Source organism: Danaus plexippus, chromosome 26, assembly GCF_018135715.1.
Source record: "Danaus plexippus chromosome 26, MEX_DaPlex, whole genome shotgun sequence".
In the NCBI taxonomy this organism is placed as follows: Eukaryota; Metazoa; Arthropoda; class Insecta; order Lepidoptera; family Nymphalidae; genus Danaus; species Danaus plexippus.
The window spans coordinates 4,909,087-4,927,450 of record NC_083554.1 but is presented as its reverse complement, the minus strand read 5'-3'; the positions used below and the strand labels follow the sequence as shown (position 1 = coordinate 4,927,450).

Genomic DNA, 18,364 nt, shown 5'->3' with positions numbered 1-18,364 from the left:
TTTATTGTTGAGAATTATAAACCGATTCTTTTTTATTTTAGTGATTTAACCTCGTGGTAAGATTATGTGATTATGTAAATAATATTTTTAAAAATTTTAGGTCTTAAAATGTGTCATTTTATATTGCAAAGTACAAAATATAAATAATGCACAATAAAAAGTCTGTTTTAGTTAAAAACCATTTTATTTTGTTATATCTAAAGTATTTCAAAAGAGATTACATCAACTAGAGCAGTGTTCACGTCCACTTGATGATAAATGTTTAACAAATCACAATCAGATAAATTATTTAATAATAATAATAATAATAATAATGTTTTTAATTAAATTGTAAAACAACACTAGAGAAAGACATACTTTTCTCTTAATAAAACGAGATGTATAAAAATTAACAAAATTAGCATACAAATCACATTGATATTATAATCGAAAATCAACAGCTGATGTAAGCAGCGTTGTACTGAGTTTCATACATTAGTATATATGAACTTATACAGGGTGTTTAGTTTATAGTGTACTTCTATTGTATGCTACTGAGGTCGGGCGTTATCTCTGACGCGTTTTATCTCGCTTTGTATCGCTGATATGATAGGCAGCGCGGGGTCTGCCGGGTCCAGGCGACCCTCCGCCACTATCAACGAAGGGTTGACCTGTGGCACGCGGACAGATGACTGAAAATATACATATACATATATATATATACGTTAAAAGTGAAATAGAAAATATCGAATGAAGAATCCATTAACCCAAACAGGATTTGAACCCGCATCTGCCGGTATGTCGCTCTAAGATATCGTGACAATAAATTTTTTAAGCCAATCGATATATAATTAATTGATTTTAGTTGTTTTAAATACGAAGTTATCGCGGGCTCGTTAGTGGTCGTAAAACCATATCGATAATGGGGAAGTTGAGTATTGGTATGTTATCGAGGTTTTTACCATACCGTAGGAGCGTCAGTCCAGGCGGCGGAGGGCGGAGGCCTGACGGACCGCGGGGCTGCGGTGCGGGCTCGAGACGAGGGTTCCAACGCGGACGGACGACTAAGGAGGGGAATTGTATTGATAAATAACACGGTTAGAAAGATAGTTTCAGTGAGTTTGAAATCAAAATACTTCTAATACCGGTTACGTCACTCAATCAAAACATAGATAGAAGTAATAGATAATAATAATTTTATTTTGTAAATATTTTGATTTTTGACGGCTCTGGATACGAGTCCGAGTTATACATTGTCATTGACTTTGTTAAAACTTAAATAGTAATATCATAGAAATTGCCATTATAAAAAATAGTTGTCTTTGAATCATATTGAATAAAAAAATAGTTAATAGTTTCTATCTCAAGCTCACGACAAATATATTGAATATGATAATTGTACCTCAGTCCCGCCGAGCTTCCCCTCGTGGTCGGAACCCTCACATCCTCGTTACGGGCCTGCGTCACCAGCTCGGGAACTGGTGCAATGTAGGAAAAATTACTTACAAGATAAAGATAATACATTCGAAGAGATGATTAGTTTTTGGAATGTTAACGTGGATATGGACACAAGTAAACGTGCTGGTTACTTCTTAATTATATATTATTTTATGAATAGAATTTTTTATTATATGAATATTCTGACCGTGGTCAGTGTCTCTCTTGTCGGTGGCGCTGGAGGCGCTGCCAAATAATGTGTAGGCGTCATCCATCAGGTCATTGAACCTCTGCCTCATCCGGTTGCTGGGTACTTTGGACTGAGCCGGACTTGACGGCTTCGATGCTGCAATTAAGTTTTAGAACTTTCATCGGATAACAACACTTATACATGCTCTATGAACAACATGAATACTTTAATTAAATTATTAATTTACATAAAAAATAAATTTTAATGATGGCTTGTGAGTAAATACATGAAAATACATCATAGTAATAAAACTAGTGAAGTATACTGACTGTCCTTGATCCTCTGACAATGAAGGTCCCAAACCAGGGGTCCTATAACTCCGGGGTCTTTATCAATACTGCCGAGTCTCACCAGCTGAGACGGCATCTGTCGTCGTGGGACGACGTTCTTGGATTTTTTGGGGGTCGAAGATGTGGAATCCAGGTCCAGGTGACGAACTGATATCGGCTCCAGGATTTTGGACAGAGGTTCCACCGTGTTACCTCTAGATGATTTTAAGGTTCAATAAAAACCACGAAAATTATAGAGAGCAAAATATCGGAAGAATCTAGTCTTAATATCCTACTACAAACATAAAAAAAAATCAAAGTTTTAGAAGATACATAAAAAATCTGCACCGTGTCTGATAATTAATAAATTTACCCAAGATGGCCACTCGTTAGTGAAGCTATGGATAGATGTCCAGACATTGGAATAACTCCCATTTAATCTTACTGTTACCTTGGAAAAGCATTAACAGAAGGCATAGAGAGGTATGAGGTAGGTGTTGGTGGTGATCCGGGGTCAGAGCTGTCCACGCCGGCCGCTTGAAGAAGACTGTCCGTAGTACCCACGGCTGGGAAAAATGTGGGAACGGTCAGTATTAAATGTATATAGAACCAAGCACAGCTACATTTCATGAGGAATTTGTGAATAATTACTTTGATCGTGATATTTTGGAAAAAAGTGGTTAATTGAAAAATATACAGGTGTCCACTGCTGGGGTAAGTGGAGTATAGTATGGATTAATGCGCCCTAAAAAAAAAGGTTTTATACGTTGTTTTATTGGGACCAAAATTGAAACTATTTAGTGTCATTTCGATTATTCTTACAAACTATTAGTCACACACCAAATCAATATTATTAAATGTAGTCGGTATTAAATATACAACAGAAACCTCGTTTCCTGTGCGCTAGTCTCAGTGCGCGTGGTTTCTTATGTCTCCTTCGTAAGGCGGCCGCCAGCTCCGACACACCCGATGACGATGACGACGAACTACAATTATAATTATTATTAATTCACAAGAAATTTGGCTCCATTAATGAGTGACGCGATCTTTATGCAGTGTCAGACAAAAATTAAGAAATTAAAAGGATGTTATCCTCAATATAGGAATCAATAGATCACAGAGAAACTGTCGTGAAGCCCCAAAAACATAAATAAGATAAATTGATATATAAACTATGAGCAAACTCCGACTTGTGCATTATATGTAACTTTCTACTTTTAGGATTATAACTTAACATACCCTGAGACACTACCCGTTCTGTAGACCGGTAACAGAACACTGCTAGGTCTCGTCCTGTTGGGTGACACGACACTCACTAACTGAAATATAAATACCGTTATTAAAGAATATTTCTTGAATTAAAAATCTTAATCAATTAAACGCAAAAAATCCCCAAAGTGAACCGCGTGTGATCAAAAACAATACCTTTCCGTCTCTTTCGTCTGTGATCTGTTTCATCTGCTTCCTCTCCGCCTCCATCATCATCTCGTGATGATAGGCGCGAATTGACGCCGCTGATTTTATTTGCTTTCTCCTGATTAACAAAATTGGCGTTCTATTAAATGATTAAATCCTTTATAAAGCTCAGATGTTAGCTTAGTTTATTATGACCTTCCAAAAAATATCTGTGTCCAGTTCCCAGCACTTGATGGACAAACAATAAAAGTATCTCATGAAGTGAACTTCTGAGAGAAGGACGGCCAAAATTAAATAGTAACTACGTGTACCTAAATTGTGTTCTTCGAGTGTCAGTGTCCACAGCCCTAGGAACATCAATTGTTTCCCCCAGGAATTAGGGGTTTTTTTAATAAGCAAGTCGTTATAACACCGCATCAGTAATAATAGTTTTGGTTGATAGTAATCATCACATGCATAGTCGGTATTTTCGTCTTGGAAAATAAATAGTCTTATCAAACCCACCGCCGATGGGCAAAGCACAGCAAGATGAATAGCACCAGGAGTAGCAGCACAGCTACCACGGATCCCACTAAAAGGGCCCACAGCTCCGTGCCTTGTACTGACCCTGCCGCCTCCAGACCCTCAGCCGCCTTCAGGTACGCTGCTGGTTCACGGTTAACGAAACGTAAACGTGAGCATTTACGTATCTTCTTGAACATTCACCCAGAAGGATTTATTGTATTGTTTGTTGTACTGCATCATGCCTTGTTATTTAATGTATTTTTTTAATGATCAACACTAATCTTACAGTAACTGCAATATGTGAAGATATCAACATTTGAGATAACTAACATATGTAAACAGTTTCCAAGAAGACATTGGACAGTAAGTAATTTAACGTCGTTGGCTGTTTAAGACATTATAATGAGCAATTCATATTCTTCATTGAGTGCGGTTTACGATACTCATTTATTTACTTTCTATAAAAAAGGACCTTGTAGAGGTCAGGATAATTTTTCTTAATCAATCAAATTGTTATATTTATATCAAGCTTTTAATATTTTTTTTTGACAGTAACGAAATCTGTAATTTAAAGTATCTATTTGACTAATTGCAAGACTTGTTTTCGATCTATATTCAAGTATAAGTATTCTCTATCCAATACAGTTTACTGCAACAGAACGTGAAGTGTGAACTGAACGTAAGAACTCCGAGAACAGACAAACAACAAAGTTCCATCCACCACAGAAGCCATACTCACGCTCCGCCTTTGTGGTCACAATAGCCCCCAGTTCCGTGGCTACTTCCGCGTCTCTCACCAGTCTCATATCCCTGGCGGCTACTGCAGCCGGAACTGCCCGTCCACCGACTAACACCACGTACACAATCTGAACGCTGCCGGTGGACTGAGGGAGTTCATTATATACTGGATGAACCGATAAACCCTATCACATCAATTTTTTCCTATACAAATTCGTATATTTACCTGATTCGACTCGATAATAAAAGGAAATGGATCATAGCGAACAAAACAAAGAAGTTCTTGATACACTGGTCGTCGTATAAACATTGTATAAACCATTGGATTACAATTGAATTCCAAATTCATTTAGATTTTTTTACTTAAATCAGAAATATTGTAACGAGTAAAACAAAAAGTTTGATGATACGAGACTGTCTGATAAACTTCAAATCATCAATTGTTCGACCACATGGAAAAATTTAAGCTAATTTTTAAATCATATCATTTGGTACTACAGGTAGTACAGATTTACAACAGCAATAAAGTTTTGGATGTCCTTGAATATTTTTTCCTTAAGTAGAAAAAAAATCTGCCCACTGTTGGACACTAAAGGGCATAGAATTTTATTTGAAATCAAGTCCTATATTCGGTAAGTCACATAGGACAATTTCACACTAATTCTGAACATTATAAAGTCATCTATGTTAATAACAGTGTTTATTTCTACTGTGGAAATGCGTATATCAGATCAATGGATTATATTTTAGGTTGTTTGCTTGATATTTCGGATATATTTTTTAAGTCGGAGTACTTACTTACCTCAGTAATGTTTTGTATTTGCACTTGAACCGGCGGCTGTTGTTCCGGTTTGATTATTTCACGTTTGAACAGGACGGTGTCATTAACGTCATCTTCTAGCGGTAGATCTATGATATCTTCTTTATCATTAAACTCTATTTCTTCTACGCTTCTTCTACTAACTACTACTGTTGGTGTTACGAGAAACCAAGATTCTACTTCACTAACTTTAGTGCCTTTAACGTTAGAATTACTTACAGAGAACACTTCTATATTTTCTAAATGTTTACTATCTTGCGAAATATTAAAACTATATGAGGCATTTTCATTATTGTATATAAAATTATTGACATTTAAGTCGTCTAAGGTGGAACTTTCTATTTCATAAAATTTTACAGGGGTTTTGGCAGTATTTGTATGAATTTCATTAAATTCTTTGGCTTTGTTTACGACGAAAGAATGTACGTCGTGTTTCTTTCTTGCGGGAGGAGCATCTAATGATTTTATTATGCCTAGATGTCGTTCTTGTTGTCTGAAATATAACAAAATATATGAAAATTAATTCCAAAATAATCACAGACCTGTTTATTACTAATTTACGTCTACAATTATGTACCTAAAACAAATCAATAAAACAGTTACAAAGTCAGTTCTGATAGATACCTCAAGAAAGCCTTTTGATATAATCTGGCTAACTTCAGTTGTAGACTGTCGGGTGTGGTTCCCTGTATGACAGTGAGGAGCCAGTACCTCCTGTCCTCAGGGATGTCTGGATCCAGACTGTCCGGCGTCACCTCGCAGTTGGTACACTCGCCGCTGGTACCCTCCGTCACCGCCTGCATCGACACTCTGTGGTTAATGCAAATATACGATAGCTTTTGACTCTCTTCGCATACATATTTCGATTTCTAACTTTGTTTAAGACGATAGATTACATTGAAGTATACCAGCATTTCGCTGGACCCCAATAGATTTCATCCTCAAAGTAGTTACACAAATTTGAACATTTTAATTCCTTAAAGAGGTTAATACGAAAGAACAGAAAATTCTCTGAATAACAAACGAAGAAAATGAGGGTTTTTAGTTCTTTGACGTTCTTTCCTCCGGTCAACATTACAAATCTAATTAATCAACTTTAATTACAGATTTTCACGTTATGTTACATCTTTTCAAATCATTCTCGATATCGCTCAATCAAATTCAGTTTCATTAAGCTTTGGGAGGTTAAAAAAACAAATAACTCAATAATTATTCGACGTGAAGTTTGCTGCTGAGGAGCAAAGTAAATGAATTGCCTTACCGAATCAATTTAAGTATATTACCTGTGGGGGATAAGAATCCAGGTAGACGGTAGCGAGTACGGTCGTTGTTTGGATGATGGGGGTGGTGGGTGTTTGAACCGGTGCTGATAGGTCAGGGGGCGGAGGACCATCCCCTGACCCCGTCCAGAAGAAGTCTTCGAGGCGAGGAGTACGAGTATGGTGATGCGGTACCATGTCAACTGCAGATATTTAATGCTATCATCGCTATCAGGTTAGTGAGACAAAATAAAGAGGTCCCAAAGTATATATACTTTTAAAACGTTTTGTCAATCACTATAATTATTTCATCATCTTATATTTGAAGGGAAAATGTATAAGTATTGTCTATATCACAAGACGGTAAACATTTGGTATCGCGTGTTTTCCCGAATACTGAAGTTTATTGACCTCGTTGTTACTGCAAGGTTTTAAAGTATGACGTCTAAAGCGAAGGGAGACAGCGTTCGTCTTTAAATAGAAATATTTTCTATTTATTGTATAATATTCTTGAATTTATGACACTACAATCAGTGCAAAGAGAGGCATTTTATTATTATTTATTTATTTAACATACCGTACCTATATATTTCAAATTATTCATAGAATTCTAACAAACTTCAAACTTCGGAAAACGATATTAGAATCGAATAAGACAGTTTTCATTCCATGTCTAAGTTTATAATATCGTTTAATCAGATAGAATATAAACACTATACGTTCAATAATTCCTTCATGAATTACGCTAGCGAAGGGTGGATTACGGAACCACCCTGTACCATCCTCGCGGTTATAAAAAGAAAACGCATTTCCTCAATAACGATAGAAACGTTGGGCTAGTTTAAGTTAAAGCCATCCTGTTATATTACTTGGCAGCAAATGTTATAAATGACTTATTAACTACAATGGTATGTTATACAGGATGTGTGTTACCGTGTTATTTCATATAAAAGCATGTAACAGCAAATAATTCGGCTCAAACCCATTCGTCTTTTGTATTTTAGCGGATGGATCACAAAGCGTCGACGCACGCGCAGCCATCCGCGACGGGATGATTTAATTAGTTGTTTTACAAAATATTTGTGTTCTGTAGCCTATGATAGACAACGTTTGTTATGGTTATAGATTTTGTGATATTTATTTTTGACTTTTATTTATCTGTATAAGTATATGCTACCTGGTTTATTTTATACATGGAAAGATCGTTATTCCTTAAGCTCCTGATATATAAACCGTTAATTAATATACTCAACTTAATCAACTCAGAAATATTATTAATGGTTCTCATATCACTCCTACTTAAACTTGTCTTGAGTCGTTTATGAAGAAAGCAATGTTCCAAAACATTTTACATACATACATACGCCTAAACATATACACAATACATATACATAATACATTATAAATAGAGGTATTGGTTTTGCTTGCGTTATTTATAATAATATTTAAGAAATTCGTACAAATATTCGAAATTTATCTTTACATTACAATCATATAAAAAATCTTATTAATAATATTTTACTGTATCGTTATAAACGTAAATGTAACAGAAAATACATATTACAAATATTTTTTTTATTATTTATAACCTTGATTTCCTTTGTTAGTCTTACACTTAATACTTTATTGTTATTACGAAAGTGTCATGCTTAATTAAAGTTGAAAATATACTTACACCTGTCCTGATCTTTGTTTTCGTTTTCATATGCAATTGTTAAACGTATAAAAAATATTTTTATAAAAATTATGTCTAAAATTAACATATTAACTGCGTTGAATATCAAATAAATGACGACTTATTCTATTTTTCAGGTATAACGATCAATTATGAAACATCTTGATTTTTTATTTGCTTATTTTTACTTTATAGTATTTGTATATCCCATTACTATATGCAGCAACCGCTTGTAATAAATTTCTGAACACTACTGTGCCTTTTATTTTTTGAATCGTGCATGCGTCGCGTAGCAACCAAATTAAATATCGCGCCCCGGTTCCACAGAGTATGGACGTTATTAGTTTCGTTTTATTTATTGATGATAACATTTTTCTGTGAATTAGAAAGTTAAACGGAAAATAACTTAACAGCATAAATTTGTATTTTGGTTCTTATAATGTTTAAACAAGTTTTTATAAGAATATTTATTTCCTTTGGTGTATTGCATGGAATGTGGTAAAGTTGCATAACTTATGAGTGTTTGTATTTTTAGTACTGAAAAAAGAGACAAAATACAATATTATTCTATTTAAATGTTTCTAATAAATTTGTTTACATTTAGTTTTAATATAACCAAATAAAATTCATGTGTTCGTTAAAAATGGTATAAAATCTACATTGATACTGGCAACACCTTACTTTCCATCATACGCTCCGCCTCCACCATTCGTGAAGTGCAGCGCCATTCGTGTGAGTTCGTCGCTTCTGTTCGTCGGAGTTGCGACGTGTACGGGTGTGTGCGAAAGTATGAAGTGAAATCGTACTAAAAGTGTGTGAAATGTTTAGTGTAAGTTATTATTGTGATTCAAAACCAAAATGAGTGCGAACGGTTAATATTCATACTTTATATTGACTTCCGGACTTAACACAAACATAGTACAAGTATCATTTGTAAGAACGGTTTCAAAATGGCTGTGTTTTGAAGGACCCTTTGTCCGCTTTCGTTTGCTTCTCCAGCATGATAGTGGGATCATACAGACAGCAGTTTATCTTTGAAAGGTGAGACACGTTTCTACGGAGGTTTCTCGCAAAAAATTGGAGTGGAAAATTACTGGTTGCCAGTGAATTGCGGCGGCGTTATTGCTTTCTATAGCGCGATATCACATCACCGCTCACTGGCTACGTGTGAGTTTCTAAAAACATTCAATGTTGTTGTTCATTCAGCAGTATGTTTTATTAAGACAAATCATTTCTAGTTCGCTATTGTACATTTTTCTTTTTCCACGAATCGTCTTTGACGATTTGTCATATTTGATTTTGTCATTTGTTGGGAATCATATGTTTTATATTTATCGGCTTATGAACTTTTTATAAAATATGGTTTCGTAATCCAATTATATTTGGGGCTATTGGGAAATAGGTATTATAGAAGCAGTGAAATCGTGCGTCATTTGTTAAAACTTTGCATTCTCATACATGCTAAGTTTATGAAATGAATGTTTCAGTAGTTTTTTAAATAAATATTTACAAATGGCATGTTTCAAAGGAAATTATTAATCTCATTCTTTCGTCATAGGTACTACACATATGTAACTGGTTAAAATGCCTTTGTTGTATAAACATAACTCTATATGATTTTTCTGATTGTTTTCTCATTATTAATTCACATTGGCACTAATTGGGTTATTTGTTATAATTATAAAAGTGTCACATTTCTTTTTTGTTTTTTCTTAATTTATTAACATGTTTATATAAAGATGTTTTACCAGTATTGTAATGTTATATCCTCAGATTCAATATTACAGAAGTGGTAAGATTTAAAGTGTGTTTGTGTTCAAATAAGAAAAAAATTGATTGTATTGGAAGGAGTGATTATTGGTTTACACATCCAATAATATTTAATTTGATTTTGAAACTATTCTTTATTAGTATATAATTTTTAAATAACTTTTGCTCTAAATAAGATTTTTTTTTATTCAACACATTTTGTAAGTCTTATAAACTATTTTATTGCAATTATACATTTTAGATACAATTTTAAGAAGAGGCAATTTTTCTATATTTGGAATTATGCATGTTGCAACTTACTGGCTGGTTTAATGCTACAGCAGTCATAAGACCTGTAACATCTGCTCCAGGTTGGATATCATAATAAAAATAAGAAGATTCATATAAGAACTTCATGTTTAACAGGAAATTGGTTGTAGGGCTTACATTTTGAACATATGCCTAGATGGATAGCTTTTATGTCCAAATTATGAAGGTCAATCAACTTAATAAAATTTTTGTTTTCACCTAAAAACAAAATTATATACAGTATTACAGAAGGAATTCGTCAATTAAGGTTATTTAAAGAAAAAAACAGAGTTATTTTAATTGTTTTTATTGTAGTGTTTTTTTTCCAAGCCGAAGCATAATAATAACATTTTTGTGATAATGTTAATTAAATTTGCTTATACAACACTGATATCCAACTTTTGTATGAACAAACATGTTTTTAACCAGAATACTTTGAGATTGTCGGTAAAGTTTAAATTCTTTTAAATGCTGGTACAAATCCGACGGTGAAAATTGTGAAATGTCGCAGACACCGTTACTCGTTTATCTCAAGTCGATACATAACGGCTAGCCCCTATTGTGTTGAATGTCGCGCGCTAAGCTAGTATCATTCACTGTTATAACTACCGAACTTAAATATTGATATATTTACATCACTATCTGATCTATCGATATCCACCGGTGACACAATCGATCTTTATTAAGATACGAACGTTTCCTAGAATAAAACAGATGTTGAGAGAAACAATGCTTTATAGTGCAGTCATTTCCTAGTCCCGCATTTAAAGTAAATTACATCGCCAGTGTCTTTGGCGTGTGTGTGGGTATGTGTGTAGATGTGTGTGTGTTTTATCTTAACTGCCTAGTCGTAGGTCACCTACGCAATTTGGATTAGAAAGTAAGATGGCGGGTAATGTTGGTTTTACGACTTGATGTGTCTACCCATTGTTCTTTTAATGAGACTCCTCATATAATTGAAGCTTTTTGTTTATTATTTTACTCAACTGTGTAGACTCTCTTGTAATATAACGTACGTTATGTCGAAAACGTCACACCGTAATATAATTCATAACAACTTAATGTGAAAAGTTATTTTTGTCTCGCAGTCAGTGGGTAACAATATTCCTAACATTCGAAAGTAAAATATTGAATGAATTTTAAATGTTCTAGAATTTTAAATTGGTCTTGACTCGCCTGGAACAAATTGAAATTTATACCTACTATTGTATACAACATTTTGCCTATTTTGCGACTTCTGTCGAAGAAATTGTTTGTTGAATGACAGAATTCATTTTGTGTATACCGTGGTAATGTATGCAAAATATATTTATATATATTTACGCCACTTCAAACACCGAAAACAATGTAAAATTGACAAATTTACTATATTATATATATTATTAATATTGTTTTTCTTCATTTTGATATAGGATACACAGCTGAAGGATGTTATAGCTTTATGTAATACAATGTAATACTTAGTGTATGTCATTTAGAAAATAATATTAAGTATTATATATATATATAATATATTAGAAATATAGTAATTTTATAAGCAGACTGAAAGTCTGGGTGAAGCTTACAACAGATAATATACTTGTATGTATGTAATATGTTTTAGTTATTAATTAATTTTCGTGTAGTTTTAATATAAATTTAGTAATGTCGATTAATCATAACTAAATACATACACGTCAATGTAATGTTCCAAAAAACGTGTTCAATAGTTTGTGTCAGACCAACATACAACTTTGTCTGCTTTCGTATTTATAATATCATTAGGCGCTTTAATGTAAGCTACTTCAACTTGTATATAATTAACGTTTTTCCATTAAATTCTCCCTGACCTCCTTTTAGGAAGTACAGCACCATGATTCAACTCATTCGATTTACGACGCCTTTAACCAGGTTAAAGCAAGCTCTACCAGAAAATGTTTAAACATCACCAGCAGTAACATTTAAGCTATATTTTGATAAAATATTCTTTATAACAAGATGCAAAGACATAGATTTTATTAGTCCTGTTTTAAACAAATATATCTGTATCTGCCCAGGGAATGCGTGTCATGTGCCCGGAGGCGCAACATAATCACAGTCTGCCCGAGAGTCACCGGCCGCCGCCGGCGCAGTCATCCAACCTATTGACTCATTACCACTGCCAGTTGTCCAACAACGATACATATAAGGTAATACAGACGGACATACACGAACACATATACAAACTAAACTAATTAAAAAAACCCTTGTATGCTTTATAGCAATGGTTCCCAAACTTTACGTATAAGAATATAGGAGTATATTTTAATCAAATGATTACAAAATATACAAAAATGTATACTAATGGGAAGTTTATAAAGATAATTTCATCTGACCCCTGCTGATTGTTCTATAGAAGTGATTTTGGGAATCCCTGGATTAATTTTATATTTAATATCCTTCTTCAAACCCTCTTTAGGAACCTGAGCAGTTTTAAATTCAAAGTAATATGTTTTTATGAGCTTTGATACCAAAATACTTAACTAAACTACTCACTGAAAATTTGCCTAAGATATAATAATTAGGTTTGTTTTAAAACATCCTTTCTTTAATTTCCTTATAATATTTTCGCTTTCCTTTCGCTACTTATTAACTCCGGGAAAAATTTTTTATTATAAAATTTCACAACAAACATCATCTTTCATTAAGTTATAATAATTTTCATTAACGACGCCACATTACAGTCTACATGTCAAATTTCATAATATTGTTGCGATCTTTCTCTTATTTATTCAAAAAAAAAAAATTCAACGAATTGCAAAATAAACAACACTAGCAAGTTGTACTCATAGTGTTGTAAAATAATATATAAAATACCGGTTTTCAATTATGCAAGTATATGAGACTGTCGCAAATAAGTTTCTTAATGTCCGTATCGTATTTAAATTTTTTTTCTTGACAAAAACGTTCGTTTTATTAAAATTAAATGTATTTTTCCTCAGTAGGTACATATGACAAAGTTGTTTTTATCGTTTTTTGTTTTATTTTGGTTTGATTACTTGTACTCTGTAGATAGGTATTTTTTTTGTTTGTGATGTGTGTGAGTTCTGATTTAATTACAATGTATTTAATCTCATGTTTTATATCGCATTATTTTTATTTTGAATTATTTGTATATTACATAACTGTTTAATTTAAACATCAATGCCAGAGCTTTTGAAGGTTCACTTTACTCGGATGACATTTTTTTTACAAGCAATGTGTTTATTTAAGATATTATTTTGTATGAAAATATATTTTTATCCACAAAATTATTATTTTTTTATTCTTTATAATAAAATATCGTGTTACGTTATCAATAGGAAGATAACTAACATTTATTGGATTAGATAAAAATCATGGGATATTAAATTCCATACAAAATATTTGTCTTATTTTTGGTGATGATTTTTAACATAACCATTATCAATGGTTTTACTTGTAGACAAATAAATCCTTTACGTGTCATAAAAACTCATAAATAATTTTAAAGTACTTATATTCCATTTAGTCCTTATATTAAAGCTTTGATAATTTAATTTAAGAAAAAAAAAATATATTTTTCTATTATTTATGTAAAAAGTACTTTGTAATGAACGATATATCAAGAAATATTTAATGTAATTTGAACCGTACTGACCTTTCTAAATAAAAAGTTAAAATGTTTATAGAAATATCAATCTCGTTTATTCCCGGGAGTGGTGCTACGAGTAATGAGATTGTATTTACAAACATACAAACCTTCGATACATGTTGTATTGTTCAAATCTATCGTAGCATTTCATTTTAAATGTCAAACACAAACCAGAATTGTACGGGTAACGTTTTATACGTGCCTGATATATAATATTATACGTCGATTTAATTTGTATGTTGTAATGTTTTCAGAGTTTTAACCGTCTGTCTGTAACTTTACTGTTAACTAACATCTAGGGCAGTTTTGAAAGTAGCCCGGCGTCTTGTTACCTAGCTCACGCCGAAATTGGTTCTTGGATCCTTTATTGTAGTCAATCGCTCGTCATATGACACCAGCAGGCAGCTGAACGTATAATGTTACCCTGCAGTCGTCTCGTACTTTAAGCCGGTATATCTAGTGACGTGAATTCACAAATATATTTATAATAAAGTAAGCAAATGTCTATTGTTAGATGGATTTGAATTTTCAGTTTTTTAGTAAAGTAGATACTTTACTATATATTTTATGAGAAGCATTTCAGTTTATTGCTATAAGACTAAGAAAATTATATGGATAAAAGTATATATTTTCATGCAAAATAATTTCTTAAATGAATACATTGCTTGTAAAAAAAAGGTCATCCAAAGTAAAGTGAACCTTCAAAAGCTCTGGCACTGATGTTTAAATTAAATAGTTATGTAATATACAAATAATGCGATATAAAACATAAAATTTAATACATTATAATTAAATCAGAACTCACACACATCACAAACAAAAAAAAATACCTATCTACAAAGTACAAGTAATGAAACCAAAATAAAACAAAAAACGATAAATACAAAAGTTGTCATATCTACCTACTGAGGAAAAATACATTTAATTTAATAAAATGAAAGTTTTTGTCAAGAAAAAAATTTAAAACGATACGGACATTAAGAAACTATAAACGCGATTAATATGATATGTATTTTAAACTTTGCGAGTAATGCGGGGAACAGAAAACATTAATTAAAAAATTTACAGATAAGCGAAGCAGTACAGAGTACATTCATGTGTGAGTGTGTTAGAAACTATACTCATCTTTATTAGTATTGTATACAACGAAAACTAATCATTTACTATACGTTACACTCAATATATCACACATGTAACAAGGTGTTAAAGTTTTGTAATAAAACCTAAACTTAATTCTGCGAGCGTACACACATGTACATGACGCTCTGCGTTTATTACGTAATGTAAACAATATTTAAAAGATATCACGAGTGTTAATACGTGAAGTATTGTAAACGGTTTATGTCGTTACACCGGCGACTCGACGGGGGCATATGAAGCTCGTGAACCCGTGGCGGGGTAACGTGATTGTCTGTAACATGTTATTGAGGGGGGCTGTGGCTGGAAGTCCCCCTGAAATAGTATTACAGATATCAGACGCTTTACGACTACAGTTTTTTTCTATAAGTATATTGGAAGCTAACTATACGTTGTAAAGTTTTATTATTTTTTAGCTGCGTTGTTTGTACTTGAACTACAAACGTGTTATATGGAAGAGATTCTAATGTTTTCTTTTTACCAAACAAAACACTATCACTTTAAAATTTAGAACAAAATAACAGCGACACGTCGCAACAGTTCCGAAAACCAGCGTCTTATTTTTACATCGCTGATTTTGTAACGTGTTAAGATACTACGCAGTTTCGGCGAAATTTATTTCTATATCTTTCTCATTCACCAAATATTCCGTACTGCTCTAAATAATAGCGAGAAATTCGCGAATAATAACAGGTCGGACGTTCAAGAGGTTTTGTACTGTAGTGCTATCGACATTGGGTTTAATTTGGTCGTCGGTGTAGTGTGACGCAACACGATTTGTTTACGCCCAGTAAAGTGGCTACGTGCATGCGAGGAGCGGTCGACATACAACACGACGTTGCCAAGCCGTTCTTGAGCCAAATTTGGTGTGGTGATGGTTGACACCGTCCACACCGATCACCAAAACAGACCGGACCGCCTCCGACGCTCTCGTTACGGAACCAGTTCATAGTTATATGATATTAATATATCAAATTAACATTTTAATGTGGACCAGTGTTATTAGTACCTATGTATGTCTCCATAATGGATAGCTCGTAGCGGAAAATTATACAAAAAAAAACCTAAGTAAAGCGCCGACTGTAAATTCAAGGATGTCGTATCCCGGATGTGACTTCAGACTCATCAACATTGCTTTGTAATAGTGTTCCACGCAATTTGATGTTGGACATCCAAATTCATGACAATGATTAATAAGACTCAAATGGAAATAACGTTGCTGTGAAGTAGATCAGATTTTGTCATACGTTGTGGGTACATTATGTATTTGTATAGGTAATATTCAGTGACTATTTACTCTATACGACATATTTGAAATGATAATTTATTTTTGTTTTGTTTTGTTTGTTTTATTTATATGTAATTAATATACGTATGAAATGTTTGTGGAAAGAAAGTTCATTATTTAATATAGATAACACTGTGAAAGGAGGAATGAATATACATTTCAGTTGATGTAGCAGCTGGCAATTAATGTTGACTTGCAATCATCGTCAGTCCTTCGCCACACCGGACCTTACATCGTTGAACATTCGGTTTATAATCGCATGTTAGTTTACAATTTAACAGGTACAACATATATTCTGCATTATATGCAGTGAAGATTTGATGTGGTGGGCAAATTGGCAGGCGAACCGCACAGGTCAGTCACCCCGTCTCTGCCCCCCCTTCCCATCCCTCCCCCCGGTTATGTAAACGCTGTTGCCATACAGTGCCAAACTCTTAGCTGATTCGCGGCTGGTACCAACACGTTTCTACTTGGTTCGGTGTCAATGTTTTTATTCGTTTGTTTTTTCATTATTCGTGATGGCCATATTTTTTTTAAGTTGTCGAGTCTCACTTATACAGATCATATTTTAATGATGGACGAGGTTCGCTTGTTAAATCTTAATACAGGGCTATGTTATGTTTAAAATTAATGTTTAAGTAATAACAGCTGATATTTCCTAATTCGAGGAATTCAATAATCCAATATACTTATTTCATCTCTAATTTAATTCTCTTCATATATATATACCCATTAAAATAAAATCTGTTATCTAATCGGAGTACATTAAGAAAATTAAACAAAGAAGACTGTACTCTGTATTACTACTGTATTATACTGCGCTAGTCTTTATCGACTCGATCCAATATACCTGGTGTCATTCAAAGAGATATTTCCGTCCCAATTGCAATAACTAGATCACCTTGATGTCTTAACTTAATTGTATCAACTATTAATTTATTTATGTTTGACATTCGGAATGATTGTTTCATAGTCAACTGGCTTGTTTCATACGTAAACGATGTCGTCTTTTGTAACATGGATCTGTGCTAAGAAAACTTTCGAATCGCTTTAGGCTATTGTGTTTTAGTTCGGAGTTATGCTTTCACATTGCACAATGGAGCCGAGCGTGTTCAGCGCCAGCTCTCGGACCCCCTGACAACGTTATCGTGACAAGTATAGCAGATTCAGGTTACTGAACATGTCGCACGTCTGTATCTGAGACGCGAACTTACTTGTTTCTTTGTTATGGTATAGGTTTGGAAGTTTGTCTGTAGGTTGGGCTGTTCGCATAAATATACTAAACTGATTTTAACCATGATATAACACAGCTAGACACAGCTTTAAAATGTCAGGCGTATTGCTTTGTTTCACAGGAAGATAAATGTTTCAAAGCCTATTTGGATTACATAATATAAAATAGCTTTTGCCTTAGAGTTGGTTCGCTTGAATTTCGGAATTGGGCTCAGAGAGAAACGACTATGGTGTGGCTAAAAATAAAACGTACATTAACCAAATGGCAGCGCATTCTGTAATAAGTGTCACGTGACTTGATATAAGATGCAACTATGAACTGCAAGGAATTTGTAGATAATTTATGATGTAGAGTACATGTTGTCCTGACGTCTGATCTACATCATCCGAAGGTATCATTAAAATCAGCTCAGTGGTTTCTGTTCATGAATTTATAATATTAGTTTTTTTTAATAAATACGATTTTTCATTATAATAACAAATGTCTGTTTCCATAACATTTTATATGTAACCCGTATTAATTCTATTTATAATCTAAGGTGTTATTATAATCGTTGTATGAACGGTCCAGTGAGCTCTATTCTTTAGTAAACAATGCCTTTATTGTGTACCAGTTTGTTAATCGCCTGTTCTGATGATGGCCGGCCGGTAATGAGTTGTTTCATCACAG

General features: G+C 33.4%; 1 protein-coding gene and 1 long non-coding RNA gene across 5 annotated transcripts in view; one reads left to right on the top strand and one right to left on the bottom strand.

Annotated features, from left to right (window-relative positions):
• Nucleotides 1-251: 251 nt before the first annotated feature.
• Nucleotides 252-8,585, bottom strand: LOC116774462 (uncharacterized). 4 transcript variants are annotated; one of them, XM_061524810.1, is made up of 15 exons: nucleotides 8,348-8,585; nucleotides 6,697-6,875; nucleotides 6,038-6,210; nucleotides 5,396-5,906; nucleotides 4,595-4,739; nucleotides 3,856-3,997; nucleotides 3,361-3,469; nucleotides 3,175-3,254; nucleotides 2,824-2,921; nucleotides 2,387-2,501; nucleotides 1,936-2,150; nucleotides 1,625-1,762; nucleotides 1,382-1,457; nucleotides 947-1,043; nucleotides 252-650 (listed from the first exon to the last, which is right to left on the bottom strand). In XM_061524810.1, exons 1-15 carry the CDS (start codon nucleotides 8,433-8,435, stop codon nucleotides 531-533), a joined length of 2,286 nt encoding a protein of 761 aa, XP_061380794.1. In that variant the 5' UTR covers nucleotides 8,436-8,585; the 3' UTR covers nucleotides 252-530. The 4 variants fall into 4 exon arrangements, with proteins under 4 accessions (XP_061380794.1, XP_061380796.1, XP_032523095.2 ...); XM_061524812.1 differs by having other exon boundaries at nucleotides 306-671; nucleotides 6,038-6,223; XM_032667204.2 differs by having other exon boundaries at nucleotides 306-671.
• Nucleotides 8,586-12,439: 3,854 nt separating this feature from the next.
• The window catches only part of LOC116774493 (uncharacterized), a 39,770-nt gene continuing 33,845 nt past the window's right edge, over nucleotides 12,440-18,364 (top strand). Inside the window, exon 1 of the long non-coding RNA XR_004353774.2 lies at nucleotides 12,440-12,573. This is a non-coding gene — a long non-coding RNA (uncharacterized LOC116774493). The remainder of the gene's footprint in view (nucleotides 12,574-18,364) is intronic.